The 22,110-nt window shown below is 41.6% G+C and overlaps 1 protein-coding gene across 2 annotated transcripts; it reads right to left on the minus strand.

Moving 5' to 3' along the window:
• Window positions 1–4,735: 4,735 nt before the first annotated feature.
• mrpl39 (mitochondrial ribosomal protein L39) lies at window positions 4,736–18,085 on the minus strand. Of its 2 annotated transcripts, none has more exons than XM_061798604.1 (10): window positions 17,927–18,085; window positions 16,949–17,152; window positions 16,704–16,843; window positions 10,088–10,187; window positions 9,899–9,966; window positions 9,693–9,805; window positions 9,511–9,576; window positions 6,531–6,684; window positions 6,344–6,391; window positions 4,736–4,896 (listed from the first exon to the last, which is right to left on the minus strand). In XM_061798604.1, the coding sequence occupies exons 1-10, from the start codon at window positions 17,961–17,963 to the stop codon at window positions 4,825–4,827; spliced, it is 1,002 nt and encodes a 333-aa protein (XP_061654588.1). In that variant the 5' UTR covers window positions 17,964–18,085; the 3' UTR covers window positions 4,736–4,824. The 2 variants fall into 2 exon arrangements, with proteins under 2 accessions (XP_061654588.1, XP_061654596.1); XM_061798612.1 differs by lacking the exon at window positions 4,736–4,896 and adding an exon at window positions 4,971–5,054.
• Window positions 18,086–22,110: the final 4,025 nt, after the last annotated feature.

A 22,110-nucleotide genomic window follows, 5' to 3' on the forward strand; every position in this document is an offset into this window, starting at 1 on the left:
CCTTGCACTCTGGTTTTCCCAAAAATTGTATTTCAGGTTCACAATTATTACAGAAAACAGCAATACACGCCACAACACATGAAACCAATTTTAAAATCACTCTATTGGCTCCCCGTGTGTTTCAGAATTGAGTTTAAGGTTATCTTGCTGTTTTTGAAGGGTCTTTGTGGTCGTGGGCCTTCTTTTCTTTCAGAGTTGCTTTTACCCTACGAACCCTCACAGGCCCTGAGGTCCTCTGGCCTTTTAGTCATTCTTAAAGTCAGGACACACTCAGGGTGAGGCATCAGTCAATTTTTACAGGCTGAGGACCCACCTTTTTAACTAATATTAAGTTATATATTTTATCATTCATTGTATTTACGTAGGCGGCACGGTGGACGACTGGTTAGAGCGTCAGCCCCACAGTTCTGAGGACCGGGGTTCAATCCCCGGCCCCGCCTGTGTGGAGTTTGCATGTTCTCCCCGTGCCTGCGTGCGTTTGCTCCGGGCACTCCGGTTTCCTCCCACATCCCAAAAACATGCATGAATTGGAGACTCTAAATTGCCCGTAGGTGTGAGTGTGAGTGCGAATGGTTGTTTGTTTGTATGTGCTCTGCGATTGGCTGGCATCCAGTTCAGGGTGTACCCCGCCTCCTGCCCGATGACAGCTGGGATAGGCTCCAGCACGACCGTGACCCTAGTGAGGAGAAGCGGCTCAGAAAATGGATGGATGGATGGATTTATGTCATTTTTCATTGTTTTATATTTTTTAAAGATTATTTTACTATCTTACAGTAGTTCCTTGGTGGGAGCCCCCAGTACTGGGGGATTGTTATGGGACATGGCCATGGGCCTGCCCTTGGTTCCGTGTGAGAGAGAGACTGTGTGTGCGTGTGTACAAATGACAGAAGGGAGTATGATTTTAATTACTATATGTAAAGCACTTTGAGTTTGAGTTTGAGAAAAGCACTATAAAAAGATTGATTGATTGATTGATTGGCCTCTATACAGAGCTAACATCGCTCTGGAAAGTAGCTAATGTGTGTGGTACGGATTGTATTATTCACACAGAGACTATAAGTAATTACATTATTTCTTAATTACATTGAGAAAAACGCCAAATAAACTCAAGCGATGGACTAACTGCAATGATCTTGAAAGGTTTGCCTGACACATTCAAGCTGATTTGCTATTCATATTACACAAACCGACATGACGATGACATTTGGAGAGTTCAAAACCAAGTTAAGGAGCTACGATGGTACGGACAAATTCGGCAACGGTCCAAATGATGACAACATGGTGAAGGCAAGTGCCTGGGTGGAAAGGAGAGATATTAAAAATAACTGAGATTACTTGTTACAACAAACTGAGGACAGAAGGATCCCAAGGCATGGGAAAGTACTGGTGAGCTCAGAGACGATGCAGTTTTTGCAAGAACTCGCCTTAAAGATGCCAATTGCAAAAAGGTAAAGACAAACAATGTTGAAACAAGCAATTGAGACTGATGACCAAACATTCACCTTCAAGACAAATAATTAGTCATGATATCACACTAAAAAGATTGATGGTTGATACAAGAGCAATATCACACATACACACGTGGACAAAATTGTGGGTACCCCTCTGTTAATGAAAGAAAATTCCACAAAGGCCACTGAAATAACTTGAAATTGACTTTAGGTGAGACTAAGACAGACACGTAAAGGCTAGTCACTAGTAGTCAACTGGCAGGAATAGATTACAAGGAGACATCTGTACAACATTTATTGCAACCGGCAGCTCAGTGTGATTTGACATCACATCAGATAGAAAACAGCTTATCTGCATGTTCCTATTGATTGTGAAGCGTACAAGGAGCAACCTGAAGGGTTTGAAATCAAGTTATGTGACACACGTGGGAAACTATCCCAAAACAGTCTGGGAGAAACTGAAATATGATTTTACATGACCACATGATTGAATATATTCAGGGTGCAAAGAACCCAGTGTCTGAAAAGATGCGTCTTTATAATATAGTAATGCTGAGTTTTGATCTCATTTTGGTTGTACTTTGCAGAGCATCATAGTGAAAGGGGTTTCTCAATATTTTGGTTGCCCTTGCAGTTCTACTCTACTGCATACCGCAATATCTTTAACAGTGTCAATCAAACTTTTGAAAAAAAATAAAAATAAAATAAAGAGTTGGAATTTGGATGCGGCTCTTGTATTGCAGCTGCACCTAAATGGTGTGGTCAGTGTGTGCTATTTGCTTGAACCAAATGGTTTAGATTGTCTCCTCTTTCATATTTGAGACACTTGTGTTTATTGGAGGACAAGATGTTGGATATTTTGGGATTTATACGTGATCATTCTTCTATTAGTTGTAGTTGTTGCTGCAGGATTTAGATTTAGTTCTCCCTCTCTCTCTCTGGAACATTGTGTTTATTATCCTGGTCCACTCATGATGCAGTGTGAATCAAAGTATCGCAAATCAACCCAAGCTCAGCAGATCAATGGTCCGACAGGGAATTACCATCGACTGAACCATTGTCAGGTTGACTGGATGAGCAGACCAACATGGAGACTCCCCACCCAACCAACCGCCTCCAGCGGGCTTGCACCAGGGAACAGGACCAGGGAAGAAGTTCGTGAGTCCCTTCTTCCAATGCTTTCAATTTTGATACTGTATGAGCCACAGTGTGGCAGCCGTATGTGAATCTGGGTGTGTCGGATAGGTTTGGGTGGTGGGTGGGTTTGCAACTAGAAAACAGCTGCAAGGCGGGCAGCTTTTCAAGCCCTAGGCTGTTCTCGCCACACCCCCTGATGATTTTGTGCTTAAAAGGCTGACAAAACACCCCCAGGAAGATGTACAAGTTGAAAATGTTGAGGCAACCTGAGCAAAGTCTTACAGCTGCACTGTCTTCTACTTTCCATTGAGCTCAAATATCAAGACGGGATTTGGGAAGTGATGAAAAGTTTGGAATTGTACACAAACCCATCGATTTTCTCTGTAGCCAGCTGTCTACAAGCACCTGCACTGTCACACATGGCGAACTTACAAGTAATCAACTCCACACTCTCCTGTCTCATGCTTTAAAGAGTCAGAACGGGCCATAGCCAAATCATTAATGCAGAATCTCACAATTACAGTAAATAGAAGTATGAAAAACACTTCTGGGCCAAAAGTAATCAAATGAAAAACAGTACAGTGGTTCACTGGAAAAAAAGTGAACTATATATATATATCTATCTATCAAAGTTAGTGTTAACTAATTATTCACAAGAAATTATCACAATATGTATTAACTCTGATTAATCACAAATTTTTTTGATCACACAGACAAACGATCCATTTATCTCAACCGAGGATGGATATCTGAAAGGCGGCCCAGGTTATTATTAGGTCAGTGATCAGGTTTGCTTACACCAGTGCAAAGATGCGTGAGGAGACCGACTGGTGTGATTGGCAGCAAATTTCGCTTCAGAAGTCACCCCACTGGGACTTTCAATAAAACAAAGGTAATGTGCATAATAGGGCAGTGCTGAACTCTCCTTTCATCGAAGCACACAAGTTTAAAATACCATCTCAAACGAAATGTGATACTTACTATGTGTGGTATATTTGGCGCCTGTGATTAATATTGATTTATCAAAATTCAAGTGTGATTAATCAGATTTTTTTTTTTTTTTTAAACTACCGGTAATCAATAGTCATTTTATCCCTAATATACCAGTAAGTGAAGAACAAAAAAAAAACTACCAATGGAACTAGTACGAATAGACTTAAGATTCTTAAAATAAGATCTTGTATTTAAAAAGTATTTTTGTCTTGCTGAAAGTTTTAATCAAACCTGTCTTAAAATAAGTACAGTAAGATGTTTGTACTAGAAATAAGAGACTTCCCTAGGTAAGATTTTGAGTTTTTGCAGTGTTTGTGTTGCACAAACTGGTTCATTGCATGCCTTTCATAACCTCAAAACCTAGATTTGTACCGTCACACACTGAGAACCCCGTTGTAACTTTACTCTTACAAAGGAAAAACTTTTTGCACTTTTGCCTTAACCTTGCATTAAAAAAAGTTACTCTTCTGCAGAGGTATGACAGTGTATGACGATCAGACCAGTGTTTTTGCAAAATGTTACATCATCACAGTGACTGCATAAAATATCACCACTCCTCCTGAAAATTTATTTTTCACATTCAACGTACTAATTCATGAAATGTGTTTTCTGAGGTCACGACAACCTTGACTACCAATCTAATCACTTCTTCTGCGAATGTGCATGGATGCCAGGTGCAATAAAACTGCCCGAAATGTTGCTTTTACAGGAATGGGGGGGCGGCTGGATGACGGGATAAAAATTTAAAATGGATATGACAGTTATCTATCTTCTGATCAACTCTTGGCAGAAAAGCTAATCAGTGATCCCCCTTCAGTATTGTCACTTGACATAAACATTAACAAGTGAAAGTCTATGACGCTGACAGAAAGCAGGAGTGTTGGGTGTCATGTGTCAGCAGCGGGTTGGGGGTGTAAACACAGGCTCACATGGTCTCACGGTGTCCTCAGAACACACTCAGACAGCCACCTGTCTAACAAGTGACACACGCGACAGCTGACAACGGGACGACCTCCAGTCGACACACTCTGCGTTTGTTGTCGCAAATCGCTCAAGCACACGTGCAGAACACGCTTCCAATAGCACTCCCACATGGTCAGCTCAACAAAAACACCAGTGATTTTATTTTATTGAAAACAAGTTGAATTGAGCCATCCATTTGTTTTGTCACTTTTATTGTTCAAACAAGACATGTCAAGTGTGTTTGTACGCGTGTGCGAGTGTATGTAGAATTCTGGTGTTACTAGCTGGTTGAATTTGGAGCAGGAGCATCAATAGGGGGCGGAGTCACTTCCTCAGGCAGCTGCACCGCCACCTGTGGGCCGAAAATGGGTGAATTTTTTTAATTCATAGCTTTGTCTTTTGATCTTTTGCCTCGATCAATGTATAAACTGTCGTTTGTAATTAAAGGTGACATTCCGGAAAATTACCTTTGCAATAGCTTCTATACACATGGTTGGGTTTCTGGAATTCCTGTATACCCATCAAGTGTGAAATTAATGGTCAAATTAGCACGGGGTGGGTTCATGCACGCGGTATTTATTTGCAGTCTGGACTTGGAGTAGTGAACATGTCCTGCTCTGGAGAAGGCTCCAATAACAACACCAAACATGGAACGATTTGTTGCCAAGTTGACAACACTGAGAAGCCGCTTGTTTTGCCCTCGCGCCGCCCCAGTCGTTATGGTAACGAAAGCAGTACTCCCCAGTTACATGAAACTGAACTGTGCCTCCAAAATGGAGGTCTTTCAACCAGTGTGAGACAAGTTCATGTTAAATGTACTGTAATTCTTTATCCTTTGTCAGAGATGATTATTATTACACCTGGGAACTGTCTGTAAAAAAAAAATACAGAATGCATCCCTTTTAAAGCATGTTGGCATTAGCATCCTTCAGCAAGGCGGCTTCAGGCTTTTCCGTTTTCTTCTACTGATTGTGGGAGTGATGCTCTGGGACAAAAAGGACACGATAACATTGGAAACTGGGTGAAATGACGACCGCCAAAGCCATAAAACAGGGAGCAGCGGTTCTCCATGCTGATCCCGTGCATGTTAGAACTCCACCAAGAACTGATCCAGATATTTCCTCTTGACATTCATCCAACTCTATACGTTTGTCGTTAACAAAGTGCAGTTTCAATTCCCCAAATAACAGTGGCGCTGTGAAAAGGAAATGTAGGCCGCAGAGCATCGTATGTCATCAGCTGCCAAATCAAGTGTGCCTATTAATGAGTAGTCCTTCTCCTGCACTACACATAGAGTTACTGATGCACAGAGACCGCCAGAAAGGCTGCAGCAGAATATATTCTGCCTAGATGGCTCCATCCAAAATTAACTCAGCCTAGTTTAAATAGCAGGGATTTATGCATCTTTGGTGCTTTAGTCAGAATCGACTTGTGTCGCGATGCACCTCGTGGAGAGTCTGGAGAGATTTAAAAATAGTTTTTTGCATCCTTCGCTGGTGTGTTTGATGTGAACTTCAGAAACAAGCAGTTTGTCCTTCATGAGAAGGATGAGAGTCCTTTCTCAGTTTGTGCCAGAAACATAAATGCAAAGCCATCAAAAGGGTGACATTAAATCCTAACCTCTGGCTACAGTGTGAAATCTGGAGTGATGAGGGGCATACAGGGTGAGGGCCTGGCTGGATTTAGAACATGCAGTAATTTGGACTAACATCAAGCATGGAGACCAGAGCACCGCCTCACTTTAGCTTTGATGTTTTCTCTGTTGGATGCGTGTGTGAAACAGGGATGTTTGTTCTCACCAGTTTCTCTGCCCGCTGCCTCAGTTTCCTCCAGACTGTGTGGTGGGCCTGCAGAAAAAGGACAACGTGACTAGCAGGCACGTGGAGACACAATTCTGGGCTATCACGTGACAGTTAACATACCAGAACACTCAAAATGTTTTTTTCATTTGAAATTGCAGAATAATGAAAGTGGCATCCATCCTACCTGCAGCTGCAAAGGCAATGAGAGGCCCTGTACGCGGCGGTGGAGGCCCCAACGCCCTCGGCCTAGGCTGTGGAGCGCCGTCACCTCGTACTGGAAGCACAGGCCTGTTCTGGCCACCAGGGGGCCCCCGCTCAGGAGAACGTGGTCCCCACATCTAGGAAATATTGAGGGAGGTAGAGAGGCAGAGGTAGCATTAGGCAGCAGTTCGCAGTATTAGAGTTTTAAATTGCCTCACAATGCCCCGATTGCACCAAGCTTCAAGTTCAGCACTAATGCGACCATTTTAAGATCTGTGAATACTTAATTTGTATTTTTTTTTTTTTTTTTTGCTGTCAATTTGCAAATATAAAGAACCTCAGGGCAATAAGGTTTCCTCAGCCTGCAGTCAGTTCAAGTCCATTTTAGGCACATGCACTTTGCATATGGAGCAGGCATACAACCACGGTCCTCATACTGTACATAAAAGAAAACCTACTGAAGCCTGCATGAGCAAGACAAAAAAAGATAAACCAAAGACTTAAATTTGATATGCCTGCTTTTGACTGGATGGTTTGATTTGGAGAGCGAAGGATTTACACTGGCACGGTGGCCGACTGGTTAGAGCGTCAGCCTCACAGTTCTGAGGACCCGGGTCAATCCCCGTCCCCGCCTGTGTGGAGTTTTCATGTTCTCCCCGTGCCTGACGTGGGTTTTCTCCGGGCACTCCGGTTTCCTCCCACATCCCAAAAACAATTGGAGACTCTAAATTGCCCGTAGGCATGACTGAGTGCGAATGGTTGTTTGTTTCTATATGCCCTGCAATTGCCTGGCAACCAGCTCAGGGTGTACCCCGCCTCCTGCCCGATGACAGCTGGGATAGGCTCCAGCACGCCCGCGACCCTATTGAGGAGAAGCGGCTCAGAAAATGGATGGATGGATTTACATTGCATGGTTCAAGTGATAATTGCAGCGTTTTGCTCCAAAATGGCGCAATTGGGATATCCATAAAGGCAGCTTAAACAGAAACTGGAACCAGGCCTCTTCCAAATGTGGATAGAAATCTGATATACATCTCATATCTGCCATTGCAAGTGCTGCGTAAACAATACAGTGGGTCTGTGAAGTATTCATAGCGCTTCAGTTTTTCCACATTTTTTGAGAAGGGTCCAGCTGCGGCATGGGCGTTTTTTTCTGTTACAACTTTATTCCATTTTTTATTTTGTATAAGTATTAAATTTTTAAGAAATCACATGTACATTAGTATTCACAGCCTTTGCTATGAAGTTGAGAATTGAGGTCTGGTGAATCATGTTTGCACTGATCAGCCTTGAGATGTTTCCACAGCTGAACTGGTTCAGCTGCTCAATGTTTCAGCAGTTTTTGCACAACTTTCTGTTCTTGAATACAGGGTTGAATGGCAAAATTCACAAGAGGTGATTTATTATTTTTTTTAATTTCCAAGGACATCCACGTGTGCCTTTCTGTGACTCTTCCAGCCTCTCTATCACTGTTACAACCTGCTGATGACACTCTGTGGCACGCTAAGCTCCCGAATGTGTGTTACCAAACAGACGCTGTGTGTGTTTGGTGGGGTAGGACTTGAGGAAGTATTGCAAAATTTTAGCTAAAATGACTGTCTGTTTGTATATGTTTGGAGTTCATAGAGGCGCCCATGAGTCGGTAGCCTGTTTAATCAGCTCCACTAACTTACTCCTTAATTTACAATTTCCACCCCTTGTTCTTATTTTTCCGTCATGTTAAACCGTTTTCCCTACCGTGGCGAAAGTGTTTTGGCTGCATTTTATTTTTTTTGGGCAAGATGATGCTACAACTGTGGGGAGCTTCAGCCCAACATCGAGCTCACCGGTCTCCACTTGGTGAAAAATGCACCCCGGAGGGGATAGGGAGAGAGAAGAAAGCCCGGCGATAAAGTTAAGAGAGAGGACTAATTCCTTCTGTATATGTGTTACTTGCCAATGGATGAACTAATGGCTGTTAGAAGACTTCAGTTGTTCGTTTACATTCAAACTTGCTGCCAACGCGAGTGACGCCATGAACGCTGTGATTGCAAAACTGTCATTTCTGCATCTCGGTGCCCTTATAGTTGTCAGTGGAGTGTTCCTCTCTCTCATCTACTAACAACTTCATACAACGTGGATTGTGCAATGAGAGGGAATCAAACTCTGGACCTCCTGTGCGCCAGATGCCAATGTGAAGGGAGGTCCTCATGTACATTTTAAGGAGAAAATAACATTTTATTTATGTATTTATCTGTTCATTGAGGTATTATTTTACTTTTATTATTATTACATTATTATTATTATTATTATCATTAGGGCTGTCCTGATCCGATCACGTTATCGGAAAATGGGGCGGATCATGTGATTTTTAACTGATGGGTATTGGGTGAAAAAGATGGGATTTTTTTTTTTTTTTTTCTAAAGGTTACAAGGAGAACTGTACTATGTAACGATATATTGTAGTGCAACATAAAAACATCGTACGATATAACCCTCCATCGTTTAGATCCTTATTTTTTTCTATGGGGTATTGGGTTGGCTCAGTTGCTACAGTAATTTAGCATCCTCGAAGGTAACACAATAACATTTGCTTTAACCCAACTGTTAAATTAGCGTAACAGTTAGATGCACTGTTTTTTTTGCTTCTTAAAGGATTGCTGAGGTATCAGAACGGGACTCTCTATAGGCAGATACTCAAAATCAAGTGACTTAGTCTTGGACTTTGGTGCAAAAATGTGATTGGGACAGCCCTAATTATTTTTATATTTATTGTGGTTTGTTTTATGTTCGATCTTATGGACGTCACTTTGTGACAGCTGCAGTTATTGTTAAAGTGCTCTATAAAGTTATGTCCAAATGTTCTGAATTTGAATTTTCGTAAATAGGTTAGTGTCTGTAAATGCATCTTAATATAAATCTCTACAAACATAATTGTGTATTCAAACAACATTGTTTAAACACGGGTGTGCATGCAATGTCACCTGTACAGCATCACTGTCTGTTTTGGGTTCTGTGCTGCCTTCTGCTCCACCGCTTCTTGTTGACACCTTAGACGGAGAGATAAATCATTAAACTGTGTGTGTGTGTGATGTCAAAACCGATACAGAGATGAAGGAGAGCGCTACAGTGGATAATGGACAGAGGCAGGTTGGCTTCCATTTACCTACTGTGTGAGAAGGCTTCGAGTGCCACAGAGGGGGCCACCTCCAGAGGCTCCCAGGGTAAGTCCTGCAGGATGAGCTGCTGAGCTCCTCTGGTCAGAGAGCGCAATGACTCCTGGAACACAAACACAAGCAATGTGAGCTCCAACATACCCACAAACCATTTTGTTTTGTTATTCCAGCAAGTGATAAACCGAAGGCATCAAACCTCAGAAGAAGTCCAAGAGTCTAGCTGAGTGTCCAGGACCAAGTCACAAAGAAAAGCCCCTGAAGTAACTGCAGAGAATTTATTAGCGAAAAAAGATAAAATCAAAATCAGAAATAGTAAAACCTGTAGCTGCATGACAAATTATTGAATAATCAAATCTAAATACTGAAACAATAAAGAAGCAGCTACCTGGTACCTCTGGTGTGCTGAGCAACTCCACCGACAAATGGTCCTTAAAAGCCGTTTCCAGCACCTGACCGAGGAGGGCAGCACAGGAACGCCAATAAGCCTGTGAATGGTGAAAGGAAAAAAAAAAAAAAGAAAAAAAAAGGGGGTGGGGGGGGCTATTATGGAAAATTACCTTTTTAATGGATTGTAAACAAACAGTTGTGTCTCTGGAATGCCTGCCTACCCATCAAGTGTGAAAATAAAGAAGTAAATCTTTTAGCTACCTATTTCTGAAAATGCATCTGTGAGCAAGCCATTTTGCACTTCTTCCCCACTGTTGTAAAACAGTGGCACTAATTTACAGAATAATCCCCCCCACACCAAGTTTCTCCGTCCATGCACGATCAGCTAGGCTGGCCAAAGATCCAGAGCCACTTTCAAGTGACGACCGGACTACACTGTCTAAAACAGTGACGAATGACGAAACATCACATATAACACCTGCTGTATATTGATCAATACATAGGTAGATACTAGATATATTTGTGTATATACATCTAAATATATATATTTATCTATAAACATACATAACGTCAACAGTTGCTAGGTACCCCACTGTTAATGAAAGAAAAAGCCACAGTGGTCAAAGAAATAACTTAAATCTGTCAAAAGTAATAATAAATAAAACTTTTAGGAAAATCAACCAACAAAAATCGGACATTCCTTTAGAATTGTGGTCCCACTCAATTATTAAAAAAAAAAAATTAAAACTCATGAAACAGGCCAGGACAAAAAAAAGATGGTAACCTTAACTTAATATTTTGAGGCGATCACTGCAATCAAACAATTTGTGTAACTTTCGATGAGACTTCTGCACATTTTAGCTGGTATTTTGGCCCACTCTTCAAGCGCAAACTGCTCCAGTTGTCTCAGGTTTGAAGAGTGCTTTCTCCAGAAAGCATGTTTCACTTCCTTCCACAGATGTTCAATTGGATTTAGGATTCAGGACTCATAGAATGTCACTTCAGAATAGTCCAATATTTTGCTCTTTGTACTTCTTGGGTGTTTTTAGCTGTGTATTTTGGAGACATTATCCTGTTGCAAGACCCATGACCTGGGACAGAGAGCTTTCTGACACTGGCAATAGGGCTGCACAACACATCATTTGAGCATCGTCATCGCAACGTTGGTGTGCGCAATAGTCACGTCGCAGGGTCCTGCGTACTGTTTGTGTATTGATATGCAGTCAATCCATGGTCATATTAATAAGAGACCAGCAGAGGGACCTGGTTGGACATGCCGATAAGATTAGCGCCGATGTTACGATAAATTATAACCCATCAAACAACACACACGGAGCAGCCCAAAGTGTTATATTTAATTTTTTTGGTACGATAACTATTAATGGGGACACGGGAAACAATTACACGCCTGCATTTACTGTAGCTTTCTTCAGAATGTGATGAACGAATCCATGTTGCAACAGATTACACTTGGGGTGAGAGTGGAGAGCAGAGGCATTATTACAGGGACAAATTTCAGGTGTACACAACAGCATGTTTTTCTTAAACTAATGCATTCAAATATATAAATACTAATACAAATGTTAAAATTTTGGTGTAAAATAATTGATTAAAAACTAATGAATAGTGTTAGGAATATGCAAATGACTGCAGGAAAACTGGGCATGAAAAGAAATTATTTTAACTTCATGTATGGCTGGACTATTGGGCAATACTACAGTGTAGTTATATAGTATAGTTTTGTGCTCCACAGAGCATAGTGTTTCTAGAGAGGGAAAAAGAGAAGTGTGTGCTGGTTTCACATTATGTGTATGTTATCCTGTTTTTTTAACACTGCAATAAATACTGCAAGGTTAAAGAAAATCGCAATGTAATTTTTTTCCAATATCGTGCAGCCCTACTGGCCAGCACATTTCTCTCTAGAATACCTTGATGGTCTTGAGATTTCATTGTACCCTGCACAGATTCAAGACACCCTGTGCCTGATGAAGCAAAGCAGCCCTAGAACGTAACAGAGCAACCTCCATGTTTCACAGTAGTGACCGTTTTCTTTTCTTGGCATGCTTCATTTTTGCATCAATGAACATAGAGCTGATGCTTTGCCAAAACGTTCCAGTTATGTATCGTCCGTCCATTGGCCATTCTCATAGAAACTTTGTCGCACAATGCAGTTTGGCAAATTCCATTCCAGAATAGTGCGATCTGACACTGATGTACAGTGGTGTGAAAAAGTGTTTGCTGCCTTCCTGATTTATTTTTCTGCATGTTTGTCATACTTAAATGTTTTCCATCCAACTAATTTAAATGGCCAAAGATAACAAACACAAAAAGCAGTTTGAAATGTCTTATTATTATTTAGGGAGAAGAAAATCCAAACCTACATGGCCCTGTGTGAAAAGGTGATTCCCACCCCCGTGTTAAAACATAACTCAACTGTGCTTTATATCATACCTCAGACCAATACCAATTTATCTTGCCACAACCAGCCCTGATACTGCCACAACTGTTCTCAATCAAGAAATCACTTAAAACGGACCTGCCTGACAAAGTGCAGTAGACTAAAAGGTCCTCAAAAGCTAGACATCATGCAGAGGAAAGAAATTCTGGAACAAATGAGAACGTAATTGAGATCTATCAGTGTGGGAAAGCCATTTCTAAAGCTTTGGGACTCCAGCGAACCACAATGAGAGCCATTATCCACAAACGGCCGAAACATAGAACAGTAGTGAACCTTCACAGGAGTGGCCGGCCGACCAAAAATACCCTAAGAGCGCAGCTACGACTCATTCAAGAAGTCAAAGTCCCACAACAACATCCAAAGAACTTCAGGCCTCACTTGCCTCAGTTAAAGTTTATGAGTCCACCATAAGAAAGAGTCTGGGCAAAAATGGCCTGCATGACAGGCCAGGTTCCAAGACAAAAACCACTGCTGAGCAAAAAGAACATCAAGACTCATTTCAATTTTTAAAGAAGACATCTTGATGATCCCCAAGACTTTTGGGGAAATACTCTGTGGTCTAACAAAAGTTGAACTTTTTGGAAGGTGTGTGTCCCATTACATCTGGCGTAAAAGTAACACCGCCCATCCATCCATTTTCCTCCGCTTATCTGAGGTTGGGTCGCGGGGGCAGTAGCTTTAGCAGGGCGGCCCAGACTTCACTTTCCCCAGCCACTTCATCCAGCTCTTCCGAGGGGATCCGAGGCATTCCCAGGCCAGCCGAGAGACATAGTCTCTCCAGCGTGTCCTGGGGAGTCCCTGGTGTCTCCTCCCGGTGCGACGTGCCCGGAACACCTCACTGGGGAGGTGTCCAGGAGGCATCCTAATCAGATCCCCAAACCACCTCATCTGGCTCCTCTCAATGTGGAGGAGCAGCGGCTCTACTCTGAGCCCCTCCCAGATGACTGAGCTTCTCACCCTATCTCTAAGGGAGAGCCCGGAAACCCTGCGGAGGAAACTTCTGCAAAGTCTCCCATGTCATAAAAGTAACACTACCAACAGTAAAATATGGTGGTGGTAGTGTGATGGTCTGCGGCTGTTTTGCTGCATCAGGACCTGGAAGACTTGCTGTGAGAAATGGAACCATGAATTCTGCTGTCTACCAAAATATCCTGAAGGAGAATGTCCAGCCATCTGTTCGTAATCTCAAACTGAAACGAAGTTGGCTTCTGCAGCAGGACAATGATCCAAAACACACCAGCAAGTCCACCTATGAATGGCTGAAGAAAAACAATGAAAACTTTGGAGTGGCCTAGTCAAAGTGCTGACCTGAATCCTATTGTACGGTGGCCTGGAAGTGCAAAACAAAATAACAAATTACGAAACATATTTACATTTCAGAAAACAAATTTACAAAAACCGAAGCACTTTTGCATTTCAGAAAACAAAATTTAAAAAAGAGACTTTTACATTTCAGAAAACACATTACGAAAAGCAGAAACACTTTTACAAAAGACAAAACAAATTACAAAAGACGAAACACCCGGAAAGGGAACGTCCCATTTCACAGACATTCTTAGAAATCCCACGCCCTTTCTCGGCAATACCCGCCCCGCTTCAACATGATTGGCTCCTGCATCGCGGGAAGAGTAGGTTACGCAGATGTAACGAGATGTCCATCCCAAATATAATTTTAAAAAAATAATAAAAAATAAGATGTTATTATGGTTAGGTTTAGGATTTGGGTTAAGGCAGTTTAGGAGGAGTTATGGTTAGGATTATGGTGGTTAAGGCTGGCGCACACCGAGCACCACCGCCGAACCCGACTGAACTATGGCGCAGTGTGCGGGTTTGGCAACTGTTTCCTTGAGCGGCCGATCGGGCGGCCACTGGTTTTGACACGATTCAAAATTATAATCTTCGTTGGACGACATCTTCACGTCCCATCTTACATTCAATCAAAATGCACAGAAGTTTTTCCCTATGGTGAAAATACATTTCCGGGTTTGCGAGTCGTGCCTCCGCACAAGCCATATAAATAGTACGTAAAGCATCAAATGTTGTTTAACATCAATGCTAGACTATTTTCATAATGTATAATGTGCCTGTCGATGAAAAGTATAGCTTGTAACCAGAATGTATGCAAGGTAGATCCCTTGCTCAGTACGTTGAAAAATGAATGGAGCCAGCGGCTTCCTTTCAAATATCCAGACTTTCCCTTTAATTCTCGCCAACATCCTTTCTGTTTAACAACCTGCTTCATCCTTAACTCTTAATCTATGTTTTTTTGGTTGAAGAAATGTGATCAAGTACAATATATTGTATATACAGCATCAAACACCTATACAGGCTCGCTGTTCAGGGAGTCCATATATACAATTGCTATTTGGGATGGACATCTCGTTACATCTGCGTAGCCGACCCACCCCGCGACGCAGGAGCCAATCATGTTGATGTGGGGCGGGTCTTGCCGAGAAAGGGCGTGGGACTTCTAAGAATGTCTATGAAATGGGACGTTGCCTTTCCAGGTGTTTCGTCTTTTGTAATTTGTTTTGTCTTTTGTAAAAGTGTTTCGGCTTTTCTTAATGTGTTTTCTGAAATGTAAAATTGTTTCGGCTTTTGTTAATTTGTTTTCTGAAATGTAAAAGTGTTCTGGCTTTCGCCAATTTGTTTTCTAAAATGTAAAAGTGTTCTGGCTTTTGTTAATTTGTTTTCTGAAATGTAAAAGTGTTCTGGCTTTTGTTAATTTGTTTTCTGAAATTTAAAAGTGTTTCCCTATTTGTTATATTGTCTTGCACTTCCAGGCGACCGTACTATTGAGATGCTGTGGCATGACCTTAAAAAGGCGGTTAATGCTCAAAAACCCTCTAATGTGGCTGCATTACAACAATTCTGTAAAGATGAGCGGGCCAAAATTCCTCCACAGCGCTGTAAGAGACTCACTGCAAGTTATCGCAAATGCTTGATTGCAGTTGTTGCTGCTAAAGGTGGCCCAACCAGTTATTAGGTTTAGGGGATAATCACTTTTTCACACAGGGCCATCCAAGAAGGTTGGCTACAGTCCCGTAGATGATAATTTTTGTAATATGTGCAACTGTAGTCACGGGAAGATCAAGCTGCTTTGAGATGGTCTTATAGCCTTTACCTTTAATTTGTTTGTTTATAATTTTCTTTCTAATCTCTGAGACAACTCTCTCTTTTACTTTTACTACACACCATGTCACCAAACAGCACAGTTATTAATTATCACCCTTTAAATTGGCTGGCTGGCTGACAAGTTTGAAGAGATCTGTGATGCTAATTAGAGGACACACCCTGTTTCAAAATGTCCCTATGGTGAAATTACTTTGAATCTTTTCTTGGGGTACCATCATTTTTATCCAGGCCTGTTTCATAAGTTTGTTTTTTTAAAATATTTTGTTTGAACCATAATTCACAAGGAATGTCCGATTTTCATTAGTTACTTTGTAATTATTACTTTTGTCAGATGCAAGTTATTTCTGTGACCACAATGGGGTTTTCTTTCATTAACCGAGGGGTATCAACAAATTTGTCCATGTGAGGTTTTTTTTTTTTTTTTAAAAAGCAAAGAAAATTCATTGCTCAGACACAAATTGTCAACTTTGTAAATAGGTAACTGGAAATTATATTTTTGCGTAGATGCAAAAAAACAAGCATAGTTAATAAACCTTTATTTGACTAGATTATTTTGAATGTGTCTTATCTAACACCAAGGTGCCTCCTTACTAACCACCACAAGTAAATTCTCAACCTTGGGGAAACACTGCAGACTAATCTAGTCGCCACTCAAAATTATAATGCTGTGTGTAATCAAAAATGTACTATTCCTATCATGTTTGTATCAGAATAATTAAAATATCTAAATACATGAATGGTTTGATTTTTCTGAGATGAAGACACCACTTTAGCGACAGACTCAAAGCAAGGCACTTGGACATAATCTGCTACAAAGCGGACATCAATGGGCCAGACAAGGAGGCACTGAACAACCAGTGAAAAAAGAACATAAAATGAAAACTAGGAGGCTGAAATATTCTGCTTTTGGCTGTGAAATGCTTCACTAAAATGTGTTTAACTACCACTTAACTGTACACAGATTCCACTTTTGTTTATTATTTAATACAATATCGAGCATAATTCCTGTATTTTTATTTACCTGGTTGACCAATGTGGGGTCACTGTCTTTAAATGTGAGCAACGTGAGCTTGCAGGAGCGAGTGAGCGGCTGGTAGAGAGGGCACGGTTCTCCATCCACCAGGGCCAAAGCAGAGTTGGTCACATGATGCTCTGTCAGATCTGTGGGACACACAGATGGGTCTCTTTCCAGTCCACTATACGAGGAATGGATGCAAGAGAGACCAAATAGTGTTCTCAGGACTTGGAACCGGTCCTTTCACTCACGCTTGGCACAGCTATGGGGCGTTGACATCCCTCTGTTCATGATGAGCACAGTACCATCCAGCCCCGGGCCCTGCATGGACACTTCGATCTTCTCCACACGGGGGTACAGAGCCCGCTGCCTGGCCTGCTCTCTGGAGAAGACTGCATTGCGCTGGCTGAGAGCCTCAACATGCCCTGCTGCTGCTGCTGCTGTCGACCTGAAGCCTGTGGGGATGGGAACAGATGTCAATAATAAATCAATCTGAAGCCATATCACCAACTTTGATACACTATTAGCATACGTGTACATTTTTAGCATCAATACTTGATTAGTCCACATGCAATCCACTAAAGCAGGATCCTCGGTTTACGCTCCGAACATACACACTTCGAGGTTACAAACGTTGCGCAATGAACCACCTTGTGCAGCGGCGTAAGGATTACCTGGTCACAAGGGTACAAGAAGACGGAACGGAGCTCAGTTACCGCTGGCTGTACTTACTGTTTAGATTATGCCATATTTATGTGCTAAACGTTTTTTTTTTTTAAACTGTAATTCTGACTTTACTAATGGGTAACAGTAGGTTAAGTTAGACTACGATGCGTTACGACTTGGGTACAAGTATATCGTAGGAAAGGAACTCAGGCGTAAACAGATGACCCCCCTCGTATTTAGACTGGTCAACAGAGCAAATATGCAGAAGTTGATGTTGAGGGTTGTAGGCACAGTTCGGTTTGAATTTGACGGTCCACTGTCTGTTCTGTCACGGAGAACATAAGAGGAACACTCTTCCAAATTCAGCTTCATTTAGTATTAGCTTCTAACAAAGCGATATTGCGCGAAACCTGAATAATTGTTGTATGGCGATAATAATAATAACAAATGTTTATTTTACTCAGCGTGTACTGGTGTCGTTTCACATCTTCCATTCTCTCTTTCAATGTTACTCGTTAGCTTCTATCCGAGCGACTTGTCATATCTAGCAGTGAGCTACTTACGGCGTTGGAGGCACTGGCATGCAGTCCTGATTAGCATCGTGAAGAATTTTTCGACGCTCGCATAAAAACCCCACAATGCTTATTCTTTTGTCCTCATATTGAAGGACACCATGCCAGCTTCTTGTGCACCAATATTGGTTCCGAGGAGGAACTACAATCCGAAGCGTCAGTTCCGTTTGTCCCGAAAGGACCACAGTTCTAATTGTGGCCACTAGACGTCGCTGTTTGGTATGAGTTCTGTGCTTACGTAAACTAACCGCGACTTGCATGAAGATGGAAAAAATCAGGGCGTGTCAGCGGCACAACTTACATCAAACCGCCACGTAATGTTTTCACAGTTTAAACGGCCTTTTACTCCAGCGTTCCCCCCAAATGACCTTGATGAACTGTTGCTCTTTCGCTAAGTGGATTGCATACAAAGTTATGATCTTGGCCCTCATGTCTCGTGTCCTCCAGTTTCATTCTCTAATGGACATTAATGACACTTGAATGGAATTTGACAAATGCTAGAGTTTGCAGTTCCCAAATAAGCAGTAAGTGCTGGAACTAATGGCAGCAGTGGAGGGACATCATATGCAGGAACAAAACATAAATCGTCTACATCACAAATCATCTATTAGGCAGAGGACCTTCCTCTGCCTAATAGATGATCTGTTTTCACTGTGAGACTGGACGATATCTTGAGTTTAGGAGGAGGCCAGTGAGTCCAAGTAAATGATATCCAGATGGAAAAATATGTGGACATTTGGTCCTCCATATTCATTAATACTTGTTGTTTGCTGAGTCACGCTCACATGCACATCGAGAGCCTTCAATTTACCTAGAGTGGGGTACACCCAAACCGACAGTATTTTCAAATGTTTAAAATTTGATAGACCCCATACATGACAAGACAAAAAACAAAAAATGGCATGCGTGGTGTACTCAAGATGACCAACACTGCACACCGCACATACAGAAACTTTCCAAAAAATTTGAATAGCATGGAAAAGTTTATTTATTTCCATAATTCCATTCAAAAAGTTAAACTTTAATAGATTATAAATTCAGGGCCCACAATTTAAACAATTTCAAAGATTTATTTATTTTTACATAATTTGGGCTTCCAGCTCATAAAGTCCATGAAATCAGGAATTCAAAAAATTTGAATACTGTGAAGAAATCACCATTTACTTCTCAGTTTTTGTAGGGAAAAAAAGGAAGAAATTAGGGTCACATTAAATCAATCAAATTATGGTACTTTCAAAACGATATGTTAATCTTCAATACTTGGTTGGGAATCCCCTTGCTTTAATCACTGCCTCGATGCACCGTGGCATGGAGGAAATCAACCTGTGGCATTACCAGGGAGTTATGGAAGCCCAGATTTTCTTGATGGTTGCTGTCAGTTCTTCTTTGTTCTTCCTCATTTTCCTCTTGATAATACCCCATAGATTCTCAATGGAGTTGAGAATCTATGGGGTTGGCCTGCCAGTCAACCACTGTGATGGCATTGGCATCAAACCAGGTTTTGGTCCTTCTGGCGGTATGGGCAGGGGCCAGGTTCTGCTGGAAGATGAAATCTGCATCTCCATACAGATCCTCAGCAGAAGGAATCATGAAGTCCTCTAAAACATTCTGGTAGACTGTTGCGGTGACCTTGGATTTAAGAAAGCAGAGTTTACCCATACCTGCACTGAACCTGTGCAGATGCTTTGAATTTAGCAGATGATTAGTGTGTGACAATCAGTTTATAACATTTATGGCCTGCAAAATTTGGGCTAAGTTCTTCACGTTATTCAGATTTTTTGAATTCCTGATTTCGTGGGTTTTATGAGCTGGAAGCTCAAATTATGTAAAAATAAATAAATACTTCAAATTGTTTAAATTGTGGGCCCTGAATCTATAATCTATGAAAGTTTAACTTTTTGAATGGAATTATGGAAATAAATAAACTTTTCGATGATATTGAAATTTTTGGGAAAGGGTCTGTAGTACCATGGTTGGATCTCGACCTTCCGAGCTCCTTGCTTCTCGATGGTTCCACCATGACACGGAAGCTGTTCTCACGCTGAGGATCGAGCATCAAGGAGCCTCCACGGACACGCTAAAGTCGAGGAAGCACTGATGTTTCCTTGAAGGAAGTCATTTAGGTCCTTGACAGTGACATATAAAAATGGATGTGTGTATCAGATGGATCATAAATTTGACAGAACTTTAATAGTTAAGAATTAAAGAGTTAATCTTTTGGTGTTGTCATTTCATGATCCTTGTATGTCCAAAACTGTCACTTTTCAGGAAAAAAAAGAAGCTTGTTTCTTGAACCATTTACATCATTGTCAAAGAGAGCAAGCCATTTTCAACACTTTAGACTGGTCAATCATTTTAAAAAATCACAGAGCCACACAGGGACTGACCAATAGTATTGATTTTTGAAAGAATTTGGACATGGGAGCTTTCCGCTGACACCAGCGATATTTTGCTTAGTCTGTTTTGGGAAGTATTTAATACTGAAATTACTAATTACACTGGCACATGGTTACTACACAAAAGACTGCAAAAATTAGGATGTAATTTTATAAAATAAAGTTTGCCTCATCAAGGAAATAAAAACGTTTTGACAGTTCTACACTTGTTTTTGGCTCCATGTAATACATAGTATGCAACAGATCAACATGATCCATCCATTAATTTTCTACTCCGCTTATCCTCACTAGGGTCACGGGTATGCTGGAGCCTATCCCAGCTATTTATATACAGTGGGTACGGAAAGTATTCAGACCCCCTTAAATTTTTCACTCGTTATATTGCAGCCATTTTCTAAAATCACAAGTTATTTTTTTCCCCCTTAATGTACACACAGCACCCCATATTGATGGGAAAAAAAACAAATGTTGAGATTTATTAAAAAAGAAAAACTGAAATATCACACAGCCATAAGTATTCAGAACCTTTGCTGTGACACTCATATATTTAACTTGGGTGCTGTCCATTTCTTCTGATCATCCTTGCAATGGTTCTGCACCTTCATTGGAGTCCAGCTGTGTTTGATTATACTGATTGGACTTGATTAGGAAAGCCACACACCTGTCTATATAGGACCTTACAGCTCACAATGCATGTCAGAGCATATGAGGATCATGAGGTCAAAGGAACTGCCTGAAGAGCTCAGAGACAGAATTGTGGCAAGGCACAGATCTGGCCAAGGTTACAAAAAAATCTCTGCTGCACTTAAGGTTCCGAGGAGCACAGTGGCCTCCACAATCCTTAAATGGAAGACGTTTGGGACGACCAGAACCCTTCCTTGAGCTGGCCGTCCGGCCAAACTGAGCAATCGGGGGAGAAGAGCCTTGGTGAGAGAGGTAAAGAAGAACCCAAAGATCACTGTGGCTGAGCTCCAGAGATGCAGTCGGGAGATGGGAGAAAGTTCTAGAAAGTTAACCATCACTGCAGCCCTCCACCAGTCGGGGCTTTATGGCAGAGTCGCCCGACGGAAGCCCGCTTCTCTGGTCTAATGAGACCAAGATAGAACATTTTCGCCTTAATTTTAAGCGGTATGTGTGGAGAAAACCAGAAACTGTCCAATACAGTCCCAACAGTGAAGCATGGTGGTGGCATCATCATGCTATGGGGGTGTTTTTCACCTGCAGGGACAGGACGACTGGTTGCAATCGAAGCAAAGATGAATGCGGCCGAGTACAGGGATATCCTGGACGAAAACCTCCTCCAGAGTGCTCAGGACCTCTGACTGGGCCGAAGGTTCACCTTCCAACAAGACAATGACCCTAAGCACACAGCTAAAATAACGAAGGAGTGGCTTCAGAACAACTCCGTCACTGTTCTTGAATGGCCCAGCCAGAGCCCTGACTTAAACCCATTAGATCATCTCTGGAGAGACCTGAAAATTCCTGTCCACCAACATTCATCCTCCAACTTGGCAGAACTGGAGAGGATCTGCAAGGACGAATGGCAGATGATCCCCAAATCCAGGTGTGAAAAACTTGTTGCATCATTCCCAAAAAGACTCATGGCTGTATTAGCTCAAAAGGGTGCTTCTACTAAATACTGAGCAAAGGGTCTGAATACTTATGGCTGTGTGATATTTCTGTTTTCTTTTTCAATAAATCTGTAACAAATTCAACAATTCAGTTTTTTTCTGTCAATATTAGTGTACATTAATGAGCGGGGAAATGAACTTCAAATGA

Source organism: Phyllopteryx taeniolatus, chromosome 1 (assembly GCF_024500385.1).
Source record: "Phyllopteryx taeniolatus isolate TA_2022b chromosome 1, UOR_Ptae_1.2, whole genome shotgun sequence".
Classification (NCBI taxonomy): Eukaryota; Metazoa; Chordata; class Actinopteri; order Syngnathiformes; family Syngnathidae; genus Phyllopteryx; species Phyllopteryx taeniolatus.